This window comes from Sus scrofa, chromosome 8 (assembly GCF_054392235.1).
Source record: "Sus scrofa isolate SSC_HxYL_T2T_F1_AM1 chromosome 8, Sscrofa_HxYL_maternal_Yorkshire_Landrace_v2.0, whole genome shotgun sequence".
In the NCBI taxonomy this organism is placed as follows: domain Eukaryota; kingdom Metazoa; phylum Chordata; class Mammalia; order Artiodactyla; family Suidae; genus Sus; species Sus scrofa.
Genome location: NC_139390.1, coordinates 37,920,342 through 37,938,342, shown reverse-complemented (window position 1 = coordinate 37,938,342; position 18,001 = coordinate 37,920,342). Strand labels below are relative to the sequence as shown.

Here is an 18,001-nt window from a genome sequence, read left to right as displayed (position 1 = left end):
ACCATGGCATATGGAAATTCCTGGGCCAGGGATGGAATTCAAGCTGAAGCTGTGGCCTTGTCACAGCTGCAGCAATGCTGGATCCTTTAACCCACCATGCAGGGCTGGGGATCAAACCTGTACCTCTGCAGGGACCCAAGCTGCTGCAGTTGGATTCTTAACCTACTGCACCACAGCAGGAACTCTAGAGTTTGGGTATGTTAAAGTCATTGAATGTTCTGTTTCCTGCAGCGGTAACAGCAAGACTGGAGGCAGAAAAGCGCTTGGTGAATTTGAGCCAGCAAAAAAATCCCCATGTGGCCAAAGCTTAGTGAGCAAGGAGGGAAGGAGGAAAAAGATGAGGCCTATATGGCTGTGGAGCAGAGTATTTATATTTGGTTGTTTCATATACTCAACTAAACTACTAACTTTACCACAATGTAGCATATGTAGGAGCATCAAGTAAGTTACTGTGAGTTTTAAGTTTGGAAAAGTAACACAGCACATATAAAAGCATGCAAATAAGATGTTCCTGAGAGAAAAGAAATGGATTTTTTTTAGTTTGTTTAACCAAAGCTCAGGACAGTGTTTACTGAAGATGTAGGCTTCTTATAATCATATATCTGTCATGAAAATTTTCAGGAGGTGAAGTCATTCAAAATTATATACTAAGCATGTGTCAGAAAATTGAATTGAAATAGGATAGAATAAACAAGATATTGGTTTGCAGTTAATAAAACTGTTAAAGCATATTAATTTACACATGATAGTACATTATTATTTATCTGAATTATAAATGACTCCATTTTCTAAAATCAGTTTTAGAGAAAGTTCTTCAAAATGAAGGAAATGGAAGTGGTTTTTTTCTAGAAAGAAATGGAATATAAGATTTAAAAATTATTTTTCTTGCTTTTACAGGTGGTACCATAGAAATATTACCAGAAATCAGGCAGAACATCTTTTGAGACAAGAGGTAAGTCAATTTATTCATGAATAAATTTGTGAATATTTTCAAAATTTCTGAGAGACGTTCAGTATAAAGGCTACCCAACTAAAAAGTTGTATTACTTCCTTTTTTTTTTTTAGTTCTGAAATATTATTACAACTTTACTATACACTTTCTAGTAAGTGGCAAACTAGATGTGTTTGTATCAGATCACTTTCCATTGATTTTCACCACAATTTCAGAAATGTCTTTCTCTTGAAATGATTTCAACTTTAACGTCCTAAAACCCCTTCATTCACTCCAAAGTGTATTCTCCCAGAAGAGTCTGTGCTTCTGGTTTTTTTTTTTTTTTTTTTTTTTTTTTTTTTTGGCGTTTGACCTTTTAGGGCCACACCCATGGCATATGGAGGGTCCCAGGCTAGGGGTCAAATCAGAGCTACAGCTGCCAGCCTACACCACAGCCACAGCAACGCCAGATCCGAGCCTCGTCTGCAACCTACACCACAGCTCAGGGCAACGCTGGATCCTTAACCCACTGAGCAAGGCCAGGGATCCAACCTGCAACCTCACAGTTCCTAGTCAGATTTGTTTCCTCTGCACCCCGACGGGGGACTCCAAGGGTCTGTATTTGAATTGCCCCTGCACCTTTGCAACAATGCCAACCCAACATACACCCTATCCTCTGAGGTTGGCTTGGACTCATTAAAGATACAGATACAGAAAAATACACAGGGCTGCACTTTCATTCTTTGGGAACAAAAGGAAGAGTGGAATAGCCAAAATATCAAACTCAGATCAAAACTGCTCACTTAGGTCAAAACAAAACACAGCTATACAGAGTTCAAGTTTCCAGCTGACGGTAAATATCAACTGTTGGTTGAGCTTACAGTCAGAACTAGAAACTAGGTAAGAAGTACGTGTGTCATTATGACCTGATGTCGGATGTTGAGGAAATCTAGAAATATGGGTGAGAAAGAATCAGTTCTGTAATAAAAGCTAGGTGCCAGTAATGGCTTAAGGCCCAGGAGTGGTCCTGTTAAAAGCTGGGGGACAGGCTGAGTGTGAGGGGCACAGACCCAGCCTCAGCCAGTGGTGGGGATGGAGGTGAGGCCAGGACTACTGATTTAATTTCCGTTTCTTTGTGAGATTTTTTTTTTTTTTTTGGAGATAATTTATACTTACCTAGAGAATTGCCTATTTTATTTTTTTGAATTTATTGCATTGATGATTTATCAAAGTATCTTATTTTATTTCATATTTCAATAGTTAATGGGTCAAACAGATCAAAAATCAAAAGGTTTTTCAAGTTCCTTTCATCCTTGCCCCAACCCATCCATTCTCTCCATAAGCAAACTGTTATTAGTTTATTTTGTGTCCTTTCAGAGATGTTTAATATGTACACAAACAAGTACCATATATTGTGTTATTTTTATACAAAGTGTAACAATGATTGTACCTCTCGGTATATTTCTTTTTCTGCTTAATAGTATCTATTAGGAATCTTTCCACATCATTATACAGAAAATGTTGTCATTTGTTACCGGCATAGTAATTTTTAGTGTGGGTGTATCACAATTTATTTAACCAATCCTTCATTGTAGAAATTTAAGTAGTATATTCTCCTTTGCTATTAAAACAGTGCTGCCATAGGTATCCCACACATACATCTTATTTAATGTGACAATATTTGTAGGGTAAGTCCGCAAAAGTGGAAATTCTGGGTCAAAGGGAATACACATTTCTAATTTTGATAGATATTAAAATGCCCTCTATAAGAATTGTATCAATTTATATACCCACTAGACATGTAAAAGAGTGCTTATTTTCCTATAACATTTTCAGCAAGGTTTTTTGTTTTTTGGGGTTTTTTTTTTTTTGTCTTTTTGCCTTTTCTAGGGCCGCTTCCACAGCATACGGAGGTTCCCAGGCTAGGGATCTAATCAGAGCTGTAGCCACCGGCCTACACCAGAGCCACAGCAATGCAGGATCCGAGCTACATCTGCAACCTACACCACAGCTCAAGGCAACGCCGGATCGTTAACCCACTGAGCAAGGGCAGGGACCAAACCTGCAACCTCATGGTTCCTAGTCAGATTCCTTAACCACTGCGCCATGACGGGAACTCCCTCAGCAAGTGTTTTAATGAAACATTTAGAACTTTGCTCCCTGACATCTCATCTCAGTGTGGATTTATCTCTTATTCTGGGACTGTTAAGCAACTTTTTCTATATTAAAGTCAATTTAAAAAGTCTAGGTGGGAGATCCCATTATGGTGCAGTAGAAATGACTCGACTAGTATCCATGAGGATATAGGTTCGATCCCTGGCCTCACTCAGTGGGTTGAGGATCTGGTATTGCCGTGAGCTGTGGTTAGGTCACAGATGTGACTTAAATCTGGTGTTGCTGTGGCTGTGGTGTAGGTCAGCAGCTACAGCTCCAATTTGACCCCAAGCCTGGGGACTTCCATATGCTGCAGGTGTGGCCCTAAAAAGACACACACGCAAAGTCTATACATTTCTATTTCCTTTTCTGTAGCTGTTCATAACCTTTGTAAAATTTTCTATGGTTTTCTTTTTCATTTTTTAAAGTTTTATTGAAGTATAATTGATTTACAATGTTGTGATAATTTCTGCTGTTTTTTCATGCTTTTCTCACAATTTGTAGGACCTGTATATAGCTATATTAAGGAAATTAGCTCTTCATGATATGTGGCAATACTTTTCCCAATTCTGGAATCCTCTTAATTTTTTTTAACATGGATAATATTTGAATTTTACATATTTGAATTTTTAAGGCAAATTTTTTTTTTTTTTTTTTGCCTTTTCTAGGGCCGCTTCCGCAGCATGTGGAGGTTCCCAGCCTAGGGATCTAATTGGAGCTATAGCCACTGGTCTACGCCACAGCCACAGCAACTTGGGATCTGAGCCTCATCTTCAACCTACACCACAACTCACTGCAATGCCGGATCCTTAACCCACTGAGAGAGGCCAGGGATCAAACCCACAACTTCATGGTTCCTAGTCAGATTTGTTTCCACTGTGCCATGCCGGGAACTCCTGAATTTTTAAGACAAAAGTTTTGTAAGACTTTAGATTTTGGGTCCAATTAGAATTGCCCATCCACTCCAAGATTATAAAATTTTTTCCCCCATTTTTTTTATTACTTCAGTGGGTTTTTTTTACTTATACATGTTTGTTCCATTTATAAGTTTACCTGTTATTTGAGTGAGGTTTGGATCCAAGTTAATTTTTTTTCTTTACCAAGTGACCTCTTCTGCATCAATTTCAGGTGTCACTTTCAACATAAACATAAAAAACAGTATCTGGACCTACTACTTGCTTTCATTGATCAGCCTGCCTATTCATGTTCTGCTATTGTACCTTTTAAATGCTAGAGCTTTGTCTTTTATGGCAGCCTCCCTTCTTTCTCAGAAACATTCTGGAGGTATATATTTTGTCCATATGAACTTCAGAATTACTTTGCCTTGTTTTTAAAAAAACTTCCTGTTGGTTGCATTAAATTTACAGTTTTTTTTTTTTTTTTTTTTTTTTTTGACCACACCTGTGGCATATGGAAGTTCCCAAGCTAGGGGTTGAATTGGAGCTACAGCTGCTGGCCTACATCACAGCCACAACAACATGGGATACAAGCCGCATCTGACCTACACCACAGCTCACGGCAACGCCAGATCCTTAACCCACTGTGTGAGGCCAGGGATTGAACCTACATCCTCATAGATACTAGTCAGGTTCTTAATGTAGTTCTATTTATTTATTTTTGCTTTTGCTTCCCTTGCCTGAGGAGACAGATCCAAAAGAATATTGCTAAGACCAATGCCAAAGAGCTTACCACCTATGTTTTCTTCTAGGAGTTTTAGGGTTTCAGGTCTTACATTAAAGGTTTTAATCTATTTTGGGTTTATTTTTGTATGTGGTATGTATGAGAAAGTAGTCGGCTTGATTCTTTTGCATGTAGCTGTCCAGCTTTCCCACCACCATTTATTGAAGAGGCTGTCTCTTTTTCTTTTTCTTTTTTTGCTACACCCATGGCACATGGAAGTTCCCAGGCCAGGGCTTGAATGTGTGCCACAGCAACAACTTGAGCTGTGCAGTGACAGCATTCGATCCTTAACCCACTGAGCAAGGCCAGGGATCGAACCTGCATCCTCATAGATACTAGTCAGGGTCTTAACCTGCTGAGCCACAATGGGAATTCCTACAGATCATTTTAGAGAAGGTTGCTCATTACAAATGAACAATGCATTACAAACTAGTGGAGTTTAAGGACCAATTTTTTCCATGATCCATATAATAATTACTTATATAGAACAAAATTAAAATTAGATTCCTGCCTCAAGCAAAAGTAAATCTTAGATGGACTGAAGACCTAAGAAAAAGCAAAGTTGCAGGAGCATTTCAAGCCTTTCTTCATTTAGCTCTTGCACGTGTATTTTTAAGGTTAAGGTATTTGATAAAATACCTCTTTGTTGCTATTATGAATAGTTATACCTTATTATTTTTACTTTCGAAAGCTCTTGACTTCTGTGAATTAATTTTGTAACTGATGACATGGGTAAATCCAAGTACTTGTTTGTAATAGTTTTTCGACAGATTCTCTTGGGTTTTGGGTACATAATCTTCTCTACAGCAAACAGTGATTATGTCAACCCTCTTTTACACTTTGAATTCAGTGTTCCTCATTCCTGCCTCTCATTTAAATGCATTGCCTAGTATCTCAGAGTGGTGTTAAATACCATTGCTGACAGTGGGTATGTCTTTCTTCCTGATTTTAATTGGAATAGTTTCTATATAAAGCTTGATGCTGGACTTGGAACTCAAGTACATAACGATTATTGTGTTAAGGAAGTACACATATAGTCCCATCTTATAAAGAATTTGAGAAAAACTGATCCTAGAGGTTGAAATTTGTCAAATGCTCTTTCAGGATCTATGGAGATGTTTGTAGACGTTTTCTCCTCGGATCTATTAATGTGCTGAATCAGAGTAATAAAATCCCCAGTGTTAAATTCCTTTTGCATTCCTGTGTGTAATCCCTCTTGGTCACGGTATATTATTCTCTCACTGTGCTACTGGATTCGGCTAATATTTAGTAAGGATTTTTGTATTGATATGAGAAAAGACTGGTTAGTCATTTTCCCTTTTGTGCACAATCTTTGCCGTGTTGTTAGTGTTGATGTTAGGCTCACTTGGTATAATTTAGAAATTTTTCTTCTTTTCACATGCTCTGGAATTACTTAATTGATCTATCATTTCTTTAAGATTTAATAACATCACAGTGTGTAACTGTAGTGCTTTTTAATGTTATAGCCCTTTTAAAACTTTATCAAATTTTCAGTTCAATAGGTAGATTAAGGTTTCTAGCTCTCGTGGAATCAATTTTGATAAATTTCATGTTTTGCTAGCTCATTATCCATTTTACTCAAGTTTTCGAATGTATTGTATAGAGTCAAGAACATGCTTTAATTTTTTCTAGATCCTTGTGACTTTCAAACCATTTTTGTTTTCTTTGGGTAAATACCTAGGAGTGGAATTGCTACATCATATTGTAGTTCTATTTAAATCTCTTGAAGACTCTCCATACTGTTTTCCATGTGGCTGCACCAGTTTATAATCCCACCAACAGTACGCAAGTGTTCCCTCTTCTCCACATCCTTGCCAACACTTGTTATCTCTTGTCTTTTTGGTGGTGGCCCTTCTGACAGATATAAGGCAGTATGTTACGGTGGTTCTGATTTGCATTTCCCTAATTAGTGATAGTGAGCACCTTTTCAGGTATCTTTTTAAACATTTTTATTTATTTATTTATTTATTTAGCTTTTTAGGGCCACATATGCAGCATATGGAGGTTCCCAGGCTAGGGGTCTAATCAGAGCTGTAGCTGCTGGCCTACACCACAGCCACAGCAACAACAGGATCTAAGCTGTGTCTGTGACCTACACCACAGCTCAGGGCAATGCTGGATCCTTAACCCACTGAGTGAGGCCAGGGATCGAACCTGTGACTTCATGGTTCCTAGTTGGATTTGTTTCCACTGCACCACAGTGGGAACTCCTCAAGTATCTTTTGGGCATCGGTTTAACTTCAGGTTCTCTGCCTATTTTTTAATAGAATCATTTGGGGTTTTTTGATGTTGAGTTGGATGAGTTCTTTGTATATTTTGGGTATTAACCCCTCATTAGATATATCTTTTGTAAATATACACGTCATTCAGTAGGCTGCCTTTTCTTTCTTTCTTTTTTTTTGTCTTTTGAGGGCCATTCCTGCAGCATATGGAGGTTCCCAGGCTAGGGGTTGAATAGGAGCTGTAGCCACAGCCACACATGATCTGATCCAAGTCTGCGACCTACACCACAGCTCATGGCAACGTCGGATCCTTAACCCACTGGGCGGGGCCAGGGATCGAACCTTCAACCTCATGGTTCCTAGTCAGATTTGTTAACCACTGAGCCACGATGGGAACTCCCCTTTTCATTTTGTTGATGGTTTCCTTCACTGTGCAGGAGCTTTTTAGTTTAGGGTAGTCCTATTTGTTTATTTTTGCTTTTGTTTCCCTTGCCTGAGAAGGCAGATCCAAAAGAATATTGCTAAGACTAATGTCAAAGAGCTTACCACCCAAGTTTTCTTCTAGGAGTTTTAGGGTTTCGTTACATTAAAGTTTTTAATCTATTTTGGGTTTATTTTTGCATGTGGTATGAGAAAGTAGTCCAGCTTGATTCTTTTGCATGTAGCTGTCCAGCTTTCCCACCACCATTTATTGAAGAGGCTATCTTTTTCTTTTCTTTTTTTTTTTTTTTTGGACTACACCCATGGCACATGGATGTTCCCAGGCCAGGGCTTGAATGTGTGCCATAGCAACACCTTGAGCTGCGCAGTGACAACGTTCAATCTTTAACCCACTGCCCCACAAGGAACTCCCCCATTGTATATTCTTGTTGCAGATGATTTGACTGTTTAAATGTGGGTTTATTTTGGGGCTCTCCATTCTGTTCCATTGGTTAAAAGTTTGACCAAAAAATGAGACTGATCTCTTGGTAAGCATCTGGAAGGAGAAAAAGAAGATATTTTGTGTTCATCTTGAGGATCCCATCACGGTCTTTGGGTCATGCTGTCCTTAAGCAACCTACCAACACTTCATGGGTTTGACAAGATTCTCAGATATTTTCCTCTTCATGGATATAAGCACATGTAATACAGGTGAAACTTGATAGTGTCAAACAAACAGTCCAACCTTCAAGTTTATTTGAAAGCAATTCACAACATTATTGGAGTTTCTCAAAGACTGTCAGTGGGGACACAACTTATAACTTAAGATCAACTTTATTAGAATATTCCTCCCTTCCTCTTGCCATTTCTCTTTCGGCCTCTCCTCTACACATTGAGCAAGCAAAACGGCTCTCCTCACTCTTCTCACCAGACTCCCCCAAGTTTGTTCTCATTCCATCCATATCCTGAACCCTGGTCTCTTTCCCCACTTCTCATCTTTCCAGATATATTTCTCCCTGCTTCCCACACCCCTACTTTCCATGATGTTTCTTTTCCTCTAAAGTACAATCCTGTCAGGGTTCTTAATTTATCAGCTATTTGTCTCTATTAGCTTTATCAGTATAACAAAAATAACAACAAAATGGGCACCACATTGTTGATGGCAGAATTCTTCTTAGGAAAATCAGGAGCAAAGTTTTTACATAGTCACATATTACAAATTCTTATCCCAATTATATTTTGTTTTATAGGTATGACACCTAAACCTATAAGGTTTTAAGAGATAATGTTGCATTTGTAAAACAGTATCATCCTTTTGTCATAAACCTGAAGAGCTTTGGCTTTTGTTATTGAGATGTAGGTTTGTCTTTCTTCCTAATAAGGAATAAACTTGTTCAATGAATGAATTGTTTTGCAGTCTAAAGAAGGTGCATTTATTGTCAGAGATTCAAGACATTTGGGATCCTACACCATTTCTGTGTTTATAAAAGCTAAGAGGTAAGCAACTGTGATTTTGGTCACTTTAGAAATAACAACCCTTGGAAGAGCCATTGTTATGGAAACCACATCACACAGAGAATATAAGGGAGAGCCAAACATAGAAAATTACTGGCTTGGAAGCTGGGTAGCTCATTGGTAAAGTGGTGTCCCTAACAATCTCTTGTGCGACATTGGATAAGTTACTGAGACACTCTTGTCTCCTTGTCTCACCCATCAGGTGAGGAGATTTCGTTAGTTGTGGCAGACACTGCTGTGCTTTCCTTGTAACTCTTGGTTTACCCCAGGGTTTATCTGCCGAGAGCTCTCTTGTACTCAGAAAGCTTTCTGTTTCTTTCTGCCTGAGGATGTTCGCTAGCTGTGGGTTCTTGTGGTCCCCAGGGGTGGACCGGAAATGCCTGGTCATTAGCATCCTAGGAGTGACCCTCCACCCACAAGGAGTAGAGGAGAAGCCCTTCAGCTCCTTTGCACTTTAGTGGGACCACTCTGAGGTGTTTCCCACTGTCTCTCATCCATTTCCAAGTGGATTAAGCCCCAGTTGCCCATAGCAGACCTGCTCATCGATACACCCTAGACTGGTTTCCCCACTTCTTTGTCCCACACCTCCTCACATCTCTCACAGTGCATCTGTTCATTCATTGAACTGATAATTGATTCAATAAATACTCATAAGTATCCATTACAAGCTCTACTTCTTTGGACCCTAGACCTGTCACCTAGACAACCTTGGCTGAAGTTATGTTTGAATCTAAGACCCCAAGGCCACAGCTGAGGAACATCCCTGGAATAGTGAGGCACTGGTTCGGTTTAATCCTATCTGCTCTTCCGGGTGAAGTGCTGAGAGGATACAAGTCTCAGAGGTGGAGTCTTGTTGCTTAAAGGACTGACTTGGTTGCAGAATGATCTTTTGCATGTTTACGAAGTCACATTTTATTGATTGTAGAAATATGGAGGCTACCATCAAACATTATCAGATTAAAAGGAATGACTCAGGACAGTGGTACGTGGCTGAAAGGCACCTCTTTCAATCAATCCCTGAGCTGATCTGGTATCACCAGCACAATGCAGCCGGTAAGTTGGAAAGTTCAGGCTAGGATTGCTGGGAGTCAGGCCTCAGGCCGGCAGTGCATTTTTGGTCAGTCAGACAGTTAACAGGAACAAGTATCCCTGTAGACATGTTTAAGAGCTTGAAATATAGCCTGTCTTCTGAACAATTCTCCTCCACATTGAGCTTTTTATGTTTTTCTAGTCGGGGGTGGGGGAGGTGGACTTTTTACATTTCTGCCAAGTTAGAAAAGTGGGAGATGACAAAGAAGCAAAAGCCCATTTAATCATTATGCACTCGTTCTTGAAATTTTCATGGAGTAAAATGTAATAAAATTTCAGATGGTCCTAAAGAACCATGCTTCCTTCTCTTTGCCCCTACACATGTGCTCTCTACTTTAGACAATAACCGACCGTAAAAGATCACCCTTCAATCTCTCACTCTCTGTTCTTTCTTGTTTGGAGAACAGAAAAAGTTCCACAGGACACAGCCTTTCACAGTTTCAATTTGACTTGAATACACAAGACACATATTTAATCCCCTTCCCCAGCTGTGGTTTTCAATAATGGCTATTTTCACTAGCCTATCATCTATGGAATGAAATAGGATTCCAGAAGGTTCCCCACAATTGCAATCACAGCTCTGGCCTTTCAGCCCTCATCCAACCTGTACTGGACTTCTCTGAGCCCATGGGGTACTCTCTCTAGCTCAGCATTATAGCATTTGGAACCCACTGTAACTTTCGTATTGTTTTGACTTCTAGACAGTACTTTTTCAGATTTTTCTCATGAAGAGTTGTGTTAACCAAAAAACCAAAAAATAAACAAACCAAAAACCCCTTTTGGAAAGTGGCCACTTTTCCATGACATTGGTTCTAAATATCAGGAATAAATCCAGGGAAAATCTTTATCCATTTATGGGATGGGTCCACATGGACATTCCTGATGGCTCCTGGGTGTCTGGTTAGAGAGGAAGTGGCAATGTGTCTGACTGGGGAGAGTGAGGATGTATTTATGGTTAGAGATAGAAACCCTCAGAGTTAGGAGACCAGGTCTGAGTTTTCTTCTTCACAGTCTTCTTGCCTTTTCTTTCAAAGAAAAAATTTAAGAAATGGAGTGGTTATGGTGGTGAGGTTCAACAAAATACTCTGGCAGATCAGGATGTGCTGACATGAAAAGATGTTAGTGATAAATTTTTCAGTTTTTTAAAAAGGTGCAAAACAGTATCTTTATAGTCCCACTTTTGTAAAATGAGTAGTCACGTTCACACATGCATGTGTGCATAGGAAAATTTTATTAAAGTTTAGATAATAATTTTAAAACTAACTTTAAGATTCTACCTGGCCCCAGAACTTCTGCATGCTATGGGCATGGCCAAAAAAATTATAACAGAGTAGGAGGTCCCTGGTGGTTCAGCAGGTTAAGAATCTGGCATTGTCACTGCTGTGGCATGGGTTTGATCCCTGGCCTGGGAACTTCTGCATGCCATGGGCACAGCCAAAAAAAAAAAAAAATTATATTATAGGATTACTGTTGTAGCTCAACAAGATAAGAACATGATGTCCCTGTGAGGATGTAGGTTCCATCCCTGGACTCTCTCAATGGGCTAAGGACCTGGCTCTTTCACAAGCTGCTGCATAGGCCAGCAGCTGAAGCTCCAATTTGACCCCTAGCCAGGGAATCTCCATATGCTTTGGGTATGGCCCACAAAAAGAAAAAATGAAAAGATTATAACAGACTGCAAACCGATAATGTTTATCTCTGCGGAATGAGAATGGGGATGAGGAAAACATACTTCCTGTTTTTAGATCACCCTAGGGTTTTTAAAAATAACAGTGTGTATAAATTATTCGCAGAATGTGTAAACTATCACACAGATGACTTTTAAAATTAAAGCTGGACCAAACAGTGAAAAAATGAAAAACGGGGGTTGAAAACTTATAACGATGGTTGCTGTTCATCAGGGAAGAAAGAAGACAGAAAAGAAGTAAGAAAAAGAGAAACAAAGACGCTAAGAGGAACAGCACAAGACCCACAAATAGCTGATATTTATCGAAGGCTGACTTTGGGCAAGACCCTATTCTTAGTGCTTTTATGGATACTCATTTATTTAATCCTCAGAGAGGTCCTATGGGGTAGATGAGGTTGATTTCTCCATCCTACAGATGACGAACCTGGGGCATGAGTTGTGCTCAGGGTCACACCATTCATAAGCATTTGCAGCGAGATTTAACTCACAGAAATCTTTGAAACCCCTGGAGCCATGGAACCCACCAGCTCCAGCATCTGTGTTTAATGACTGCCATTTCCTCCAGAAAGAGACAAATTATATCATGGAAAGGTCCAGTGTAGAAGAGGCTATGAATTGAAGCTGATACCTATCGGTCTACCTTTTTTTTTTTTTGTTTTGTTTTGTTTTTAGGACTGTACCCGTGGCATGTGGAGGTTCCCAGGCCAGGAGTCAAATTAGAGCTGTAGCTGCCAGCCTACACCACAGCCACAGCAACGTGGGGTCTGAGCCACAACTACAAACTACACCACAGCTCGTGGCAACGCCAGATTTGTAACCCACTGAGGGGGGCCAGGGGTTGAACATATGTCCTCATGGATACCAGTCAGGTTCATTACCACTAAGCCACCCACCACAGGAATTCCTCTATCTGTCTACTTTTTGACTTCTGGTTAGTTTAGCTCATGACAATCCATCTCCTTAGCAGAAGGAAGGACAATGCAACAGGAGTGACAGACTTTTTTTTTTTTCCTATTAGAGATAATTACAGAATAAAAATCTTTGGTAAACAAAAACTTTGAAGTTAGAAGAAAGTGTTAGGGTCATAAGAAGTTATGTTCTTTATTTATTTCGATCATGTGTTATAAAGTCCCAACTCCATGAGGGAACTAACCCCAAGTAGGTCTTCAGAGTCACTGGTAAGCATCCTTTCCTGTTTTCTGTTCAAACTTCTATGATTCTCCTCAAGACCTTCTTTCCAGAATTATCTACTGCCCATCAGCAAATTGCCTATCTGTCTTCTTTATTCGAAAAATCAAAGGCTAAGAGGTACAAACTATTATGTTTAAAATTAGCTACAAAGATATATTGTAAAATATAACCATATTTTATAATAACTATAAATGGACTATAACCTTAAAAAATTGTGAAACACTCTATTGTACACCTGCAGCTTTTTTTTAAAGAACAGTTGATTTACAATGTAACAATGTAACCCAGTCACATTCTTTTTCTATATTATCTTCCATTATGTTCTGTCCCTAGAGATTGGATATAGTTCCCTGGGCTGTACAGTAGGACCTCATTACTTATCCATTCTAAATGTAGCAGCTTGCATCTCCTAAGCCCAGTCTCCCAGTCTCTCCCTGTACACCTGTAACTTACATAATATTGTACCTCAAGTATACTTCAATTAAAAGTTAAATCAGGAGTTCCCTGGTGGCTTAGCGGCTAAGCCCTAAGGACTCAGCATTGTCTCTGCTGTGGCTCAGGTTACTGCCATAGCTTGGGTTTGATCCTTGGCCTGAGAACTTCTGCAGACTCCAGGGGTGGCCAAAAAAAAAAAAAAAAGTTAACTTAAATTTAATGTAATTTTAAAATAAATTGAAGTCACCAGACATGCGCTATCTCCATCTCATGGGTGCTCTCACCCCCCCTTCCTCCCTCTGGTAGCGGTGATGCCTATGGTCTTGTTCCCACCACTCCACTTCTCTTGGGACCACCCACCATCCTCTCTTCCTTTCTTTCCTGTGTTTATTCTACTTCCTCTGACCTTCTCCTTTTAGCCTATAAACATACTTAAGTTTCTCTTATTCAAAAGATGAAAAACCAAAGCCCTCCCTTGGCCCTCTCTTCCTTTAGACATTGCTCATTTAAATCACACTTTGGGGAAAACATGTCCACGTCTACTTTCTCCACTTGCTCACCTTCCATTGCTTTTTAAACATCTGCAACCTGGCTTCAGCCTCCATCATCTTAGTTTTACCAATGACCCCATGTTGACCCTATGGTGATGCTTTCTGATGTTAAAGCATGATGGAAGATAGTATGAGAAAAAGAGTGTATTTTATTTTTTATTTTTTTAATAGTGATTTTTATTTTTGCCATTATCGCTGGTTTACCGTGTTCTGTCAATTTTCTAGTACATAGAAAGGTGACCCAGTCACACAAACATGTATACATTTTTTTTTCTCATATTATCCTGCTCCATCATAAGTGACTAGATATGGTTCCCAGTGCTATACAGCAGGATCTCATTGCTTATCCATTCCAAAGGCAATGGTCTGCATCTATTAACCCCAAACTCCCAGTCCTCCCACTCCCTCCCCTCCCCCTTGGCAACCACAAGTCTGTTCTCCAAGCCATGCATTTCTTTTCTGTGGAAAGGTTCATTTGTGCCATATATTAGATTCCACATATAAGTGATATCATATGGTATTTGTCTTTCTCTTTCTGACTTACTTCACTTAGTATGAACTTCTCTAGTTCCATCCATGTTGCTGCAAATGGCATTATTTTGTTCCTTTTTATAGATGGGTGGTATTCCATTGTGTACATATACCACATCTTCTTAATCCATTCATCTGTCGATGGACATTTAGGTTGTTTCCATGCCTTGGCTATTGTGAGTAGTGCTGCAATGAACATGCAGGTACATGTGTCTTTTTCAAGGAAAGTTTTGTCCAGATATATGCCCAAGGGTGGGATTGCTGGATCATATGGTAATTCTATATTTAGTTTTCCGAGGTACCTCCATACTGTTTTCCATAGTGGTTGTACCAATTTGCATTCCCACCAACAGTGCAGGAGGGTTTCCTTTTCTCCACACCCTTTCCAGCATTTGTTATGAGAAAAAGAATGTATATATTGTATGGCTGGGTCACTATGTTGCACAGCAGAAATTGACACAACACTGTAAATCAACTATACTCTAATTTTTCAAAAAAGCCCAACATTCTTGGGGTTCATCTTCCTGCTGTTGGGCCCTGGGCTGGGAAGCCTGATGTGGGGCTCAGAGCCCTTACTTCTTATGTAGAATCTCTGCAATTGTAATCATCTTCTGTTTGTGGGTTGCTTGCTCAGTGTTATTCGTTGTGATTATATCGCTTCTCTGCTTCTTCTACCCCTCTCATTGTGGCTGTGGTTCTTTCCTTATATATTTCGTTGTAGATCTTTTCTGCTGGCCTTCTGGTCTTTCTCATCATTATTTGGTCTGTGCATGGTTGGAATTTGAGGGTGCCCCTGAGAGGAGTTGAGCTCAGAGTCTTCCTCCTCCACCATTTGGCTACTCTCCTCAGAAGGATTTTCCAATAAAACCAATCAAGGTTAAAAAAAAAAAAGCTTATAGCAAAACATTTAAATTTCTGTGAAACATGTGAAATGTGTATATACTTTCAAATACACATATGAAAATATTTGCAAAGATGTTCACCAGAATGATAACAATGTATCTTTGGTGCTCAGATTTTGTTAAGAGACTTTAATTTCATTTTATGTTTTCTTGGATTCTTTGTGTTCAAAGAGCATATATATTACTTTATGAAAAGTGTGTTTCTAATGGGGAAAATAAGCAAAGAGACTCACTGTAGGATGCTTTTTTGGCTAAACTATTTAAGGAATGGCACTATTTTCTAGTATATTTGTGTTGTTGTTGTGTTAGTAACTAGGCTGGAAATGCTGACTTCTCTTTCTCCCTAGGGCTCATGTCTCGTCTCCGTTACCCAGTTGGGCTGATGGGCAGCTGTTTACCAGCCACGGCTGGTTTTAGCTATGGTAAAGTATGCACATGTGCTCAAGTGAAAATGAAATCCAGTAAAGAATCTACCTCTTTTCCCCTCTGTGTTCTTATCGTCTCAGATTCTTTTGAGATATCTGTCTAGCTACATTTCTGCTCCAAGTTTGAATCTCTCTTCTGAGATGTTTAAATACAAGCATCTCAGAAGGGCGTTTAAACTTTGGGGGACCATGTTTCACTTTTTCTTCAAATTTTGTTGTAAAGTGTTAGGAACCCTTCTGATAAATTACAATTCTTTTTATGTGCATATTTGGATTGTCGTCCTCTGGTTATGAGGGTGGCTGGGAAATGACTGCTCCCCAAGAGAACTTGCTAAAATGAGCTACTAAAAGTGCCCTCTTTACCTTTTTTGAATAGAACTTGGACAAAGTGTGATTTGAACTATTTTCTAGTGAATGTGGTAGAATAAGTAAGAGCCAATCTCTGAGGATAAGTAAGAGCCAGAGAATTGTATTTTCTAACTTGGCGACACTTTATTTCCTTATATTTCTCTCATTGGGGGGATTTTAAACATAATGAAAAAAAAAATAACAAAATGATTGTGTAGCAGATAATCAGGACCCAGGGTTACCTCTGTGAATTGGGATGGAAAGGTGATTGCAGGGTGTTATAGGTGCCCCATCATTACTATATATTAAAATATTCTACCATTAGCATCTTATCTAAGTTAAACATGGTCCTCTTAAGTTAAAAAAATACATTTTCAGTTTTTTAATATTCATATCTAGAGCCCAATTAATTTTGCCTGGTTTAGACTCCTTTTTTTTCTTTTTCCCCCTTTTTAGGGCCACACCTGAGGCATATGGAAATTCCTAGGCTAAGGGTCGAATCGGAGCCAGAGCTGCAGGCTTGTGCCACAGCAATGCCAGATCCTCAACCCACTGAGCAAGGCCAGGGATCGAACCTGCATCCTCATGGATACTAGTCAGGTTCATTACAGCTGAGCCACAATGGGAACTCCTTGACTGCTTTCTATAAATGCAATCAGACACTGTATCTGTGTCTGGTTTCTTTCTCTTATGCTTCCACATGTGAATTCTCCCATGGTGTTGGGTGTGGTTGTTTTGTCTGAGGTTGCAGTGCATGGATCTCCTGCAGTTGATTTGCCCAAACTTTTTCAGAAGCCCTTTTGGGTTGTAACCAGTTTTTGGCTCTTTGAAATAATAGCATTATAAACATTCTTGTGTGTCTTTTGCCAACATTTAATATACACTTGTGCCCTGACAATGTGGGACATATACTTACAAGTAGAACTGCTGGATCACAGAGTATACATGCACTCAGGTTTAGTCAATTTTCTAAGGCGCTTATGTCAAATTAATGTGTATGGGAGTTTCAGCTGCACCATATCTTTGCTCTTGCCAATATTTTATATTCTTTTGGTTTTGTTTGATTTTGGTTTTCATTTCAGCCGATCTGGTATGTGTGTAGCAGTATCTCATTTTGGTTTAGACATGCATTTCTCTGAGGACTAATTATGTTGATCAAATTTTCAGAAGTTCAATGGCCTTCTGGTTTTTCTCTCTTGTGAGAAAATACTCTTTCAGTTATTTTAACCCTTAGGGATCCTTTAACCCACTGCACCAGGCCAGGATTGAACCTGGGACTCCAGCCACTGCTTTTGGATTCTTAACCCACTGCACCACAGCAGGAACTGCAATTTGTTCTTATTTTGCATAGGAATTCTTTTCGGTTACGCATTTTAACAAACAACTTCTTCCAGTCTGTGGCTTACCTTTTCATTTTCTTAATGGGGTTTTGATAAATAGGAATTTTACAAAGTATAATTTATCAGTATTTTCCTTTATGGTTATATTCTATTGAATAATTCTATGCCAATCCCAAAGTCATGAATATATTCTCTTATGTTACTTTTAAAACAGCCCTACTATTGGGAAGGAAGATGCCTTGCAAACCTGTTATGAGAGGCCATCAGCCCTTGCAATTCCTTAACCCACTGAGCAAGGCCAGGGAGCGAACCTGTGTCCTCATGGATACTAGTTGGGTTTGTTACCACTGAGCCATGACGAGAACGCCCTGCAATTCTTTTAAATGCATTATTATAAAGTTCCAGGAGATGGTGATATTGCTATATAAAAGGAGATACTGAAAAGTTAAGATTTGATTCTGAGTTTTCCGGAGGGTTATTTTAAAAACAGTTCTTTTTCTCCTAACTTGCTTCTTTAGAATAAGGAATATTCAGTAATGCCAATCTCCTTTCAAACATA

The 18,001-nt window shown here is 39.2% G+C and overlaps 1 protein-coding gene across 2 annotated transcripts in view; it reads left to right on the top strand.

Moving 5' to 3' along the window:
• Positions 1–18,001, top strand: part of TXK (TXK tyrosine kinase) — a 67,987-nt gene that overhangs the window by 31,568 nt on the left and 18,418 nt on the right. For both annotated transcript variants that reach the window (XM_084972023.1, XM_013978653.3), the window contains 4 exons: positions 898–952; positions 8,846–8,925; positions 9,869–9,996; positions 15,677–15,751. In XM_084972023.1, coding sequence (XP_084828149.1) covers positions 898–952; positions 8,846–8,925; positions 9,869–9,996; positions 15,677–15,751 — 338 coding nt within the window. The remainder of the gene's footprint in view (positions 1–897; positions 953–8,845; positions 8,926–9,868; positions 9,997–15,676; positions 15,752–18,001) is intronic.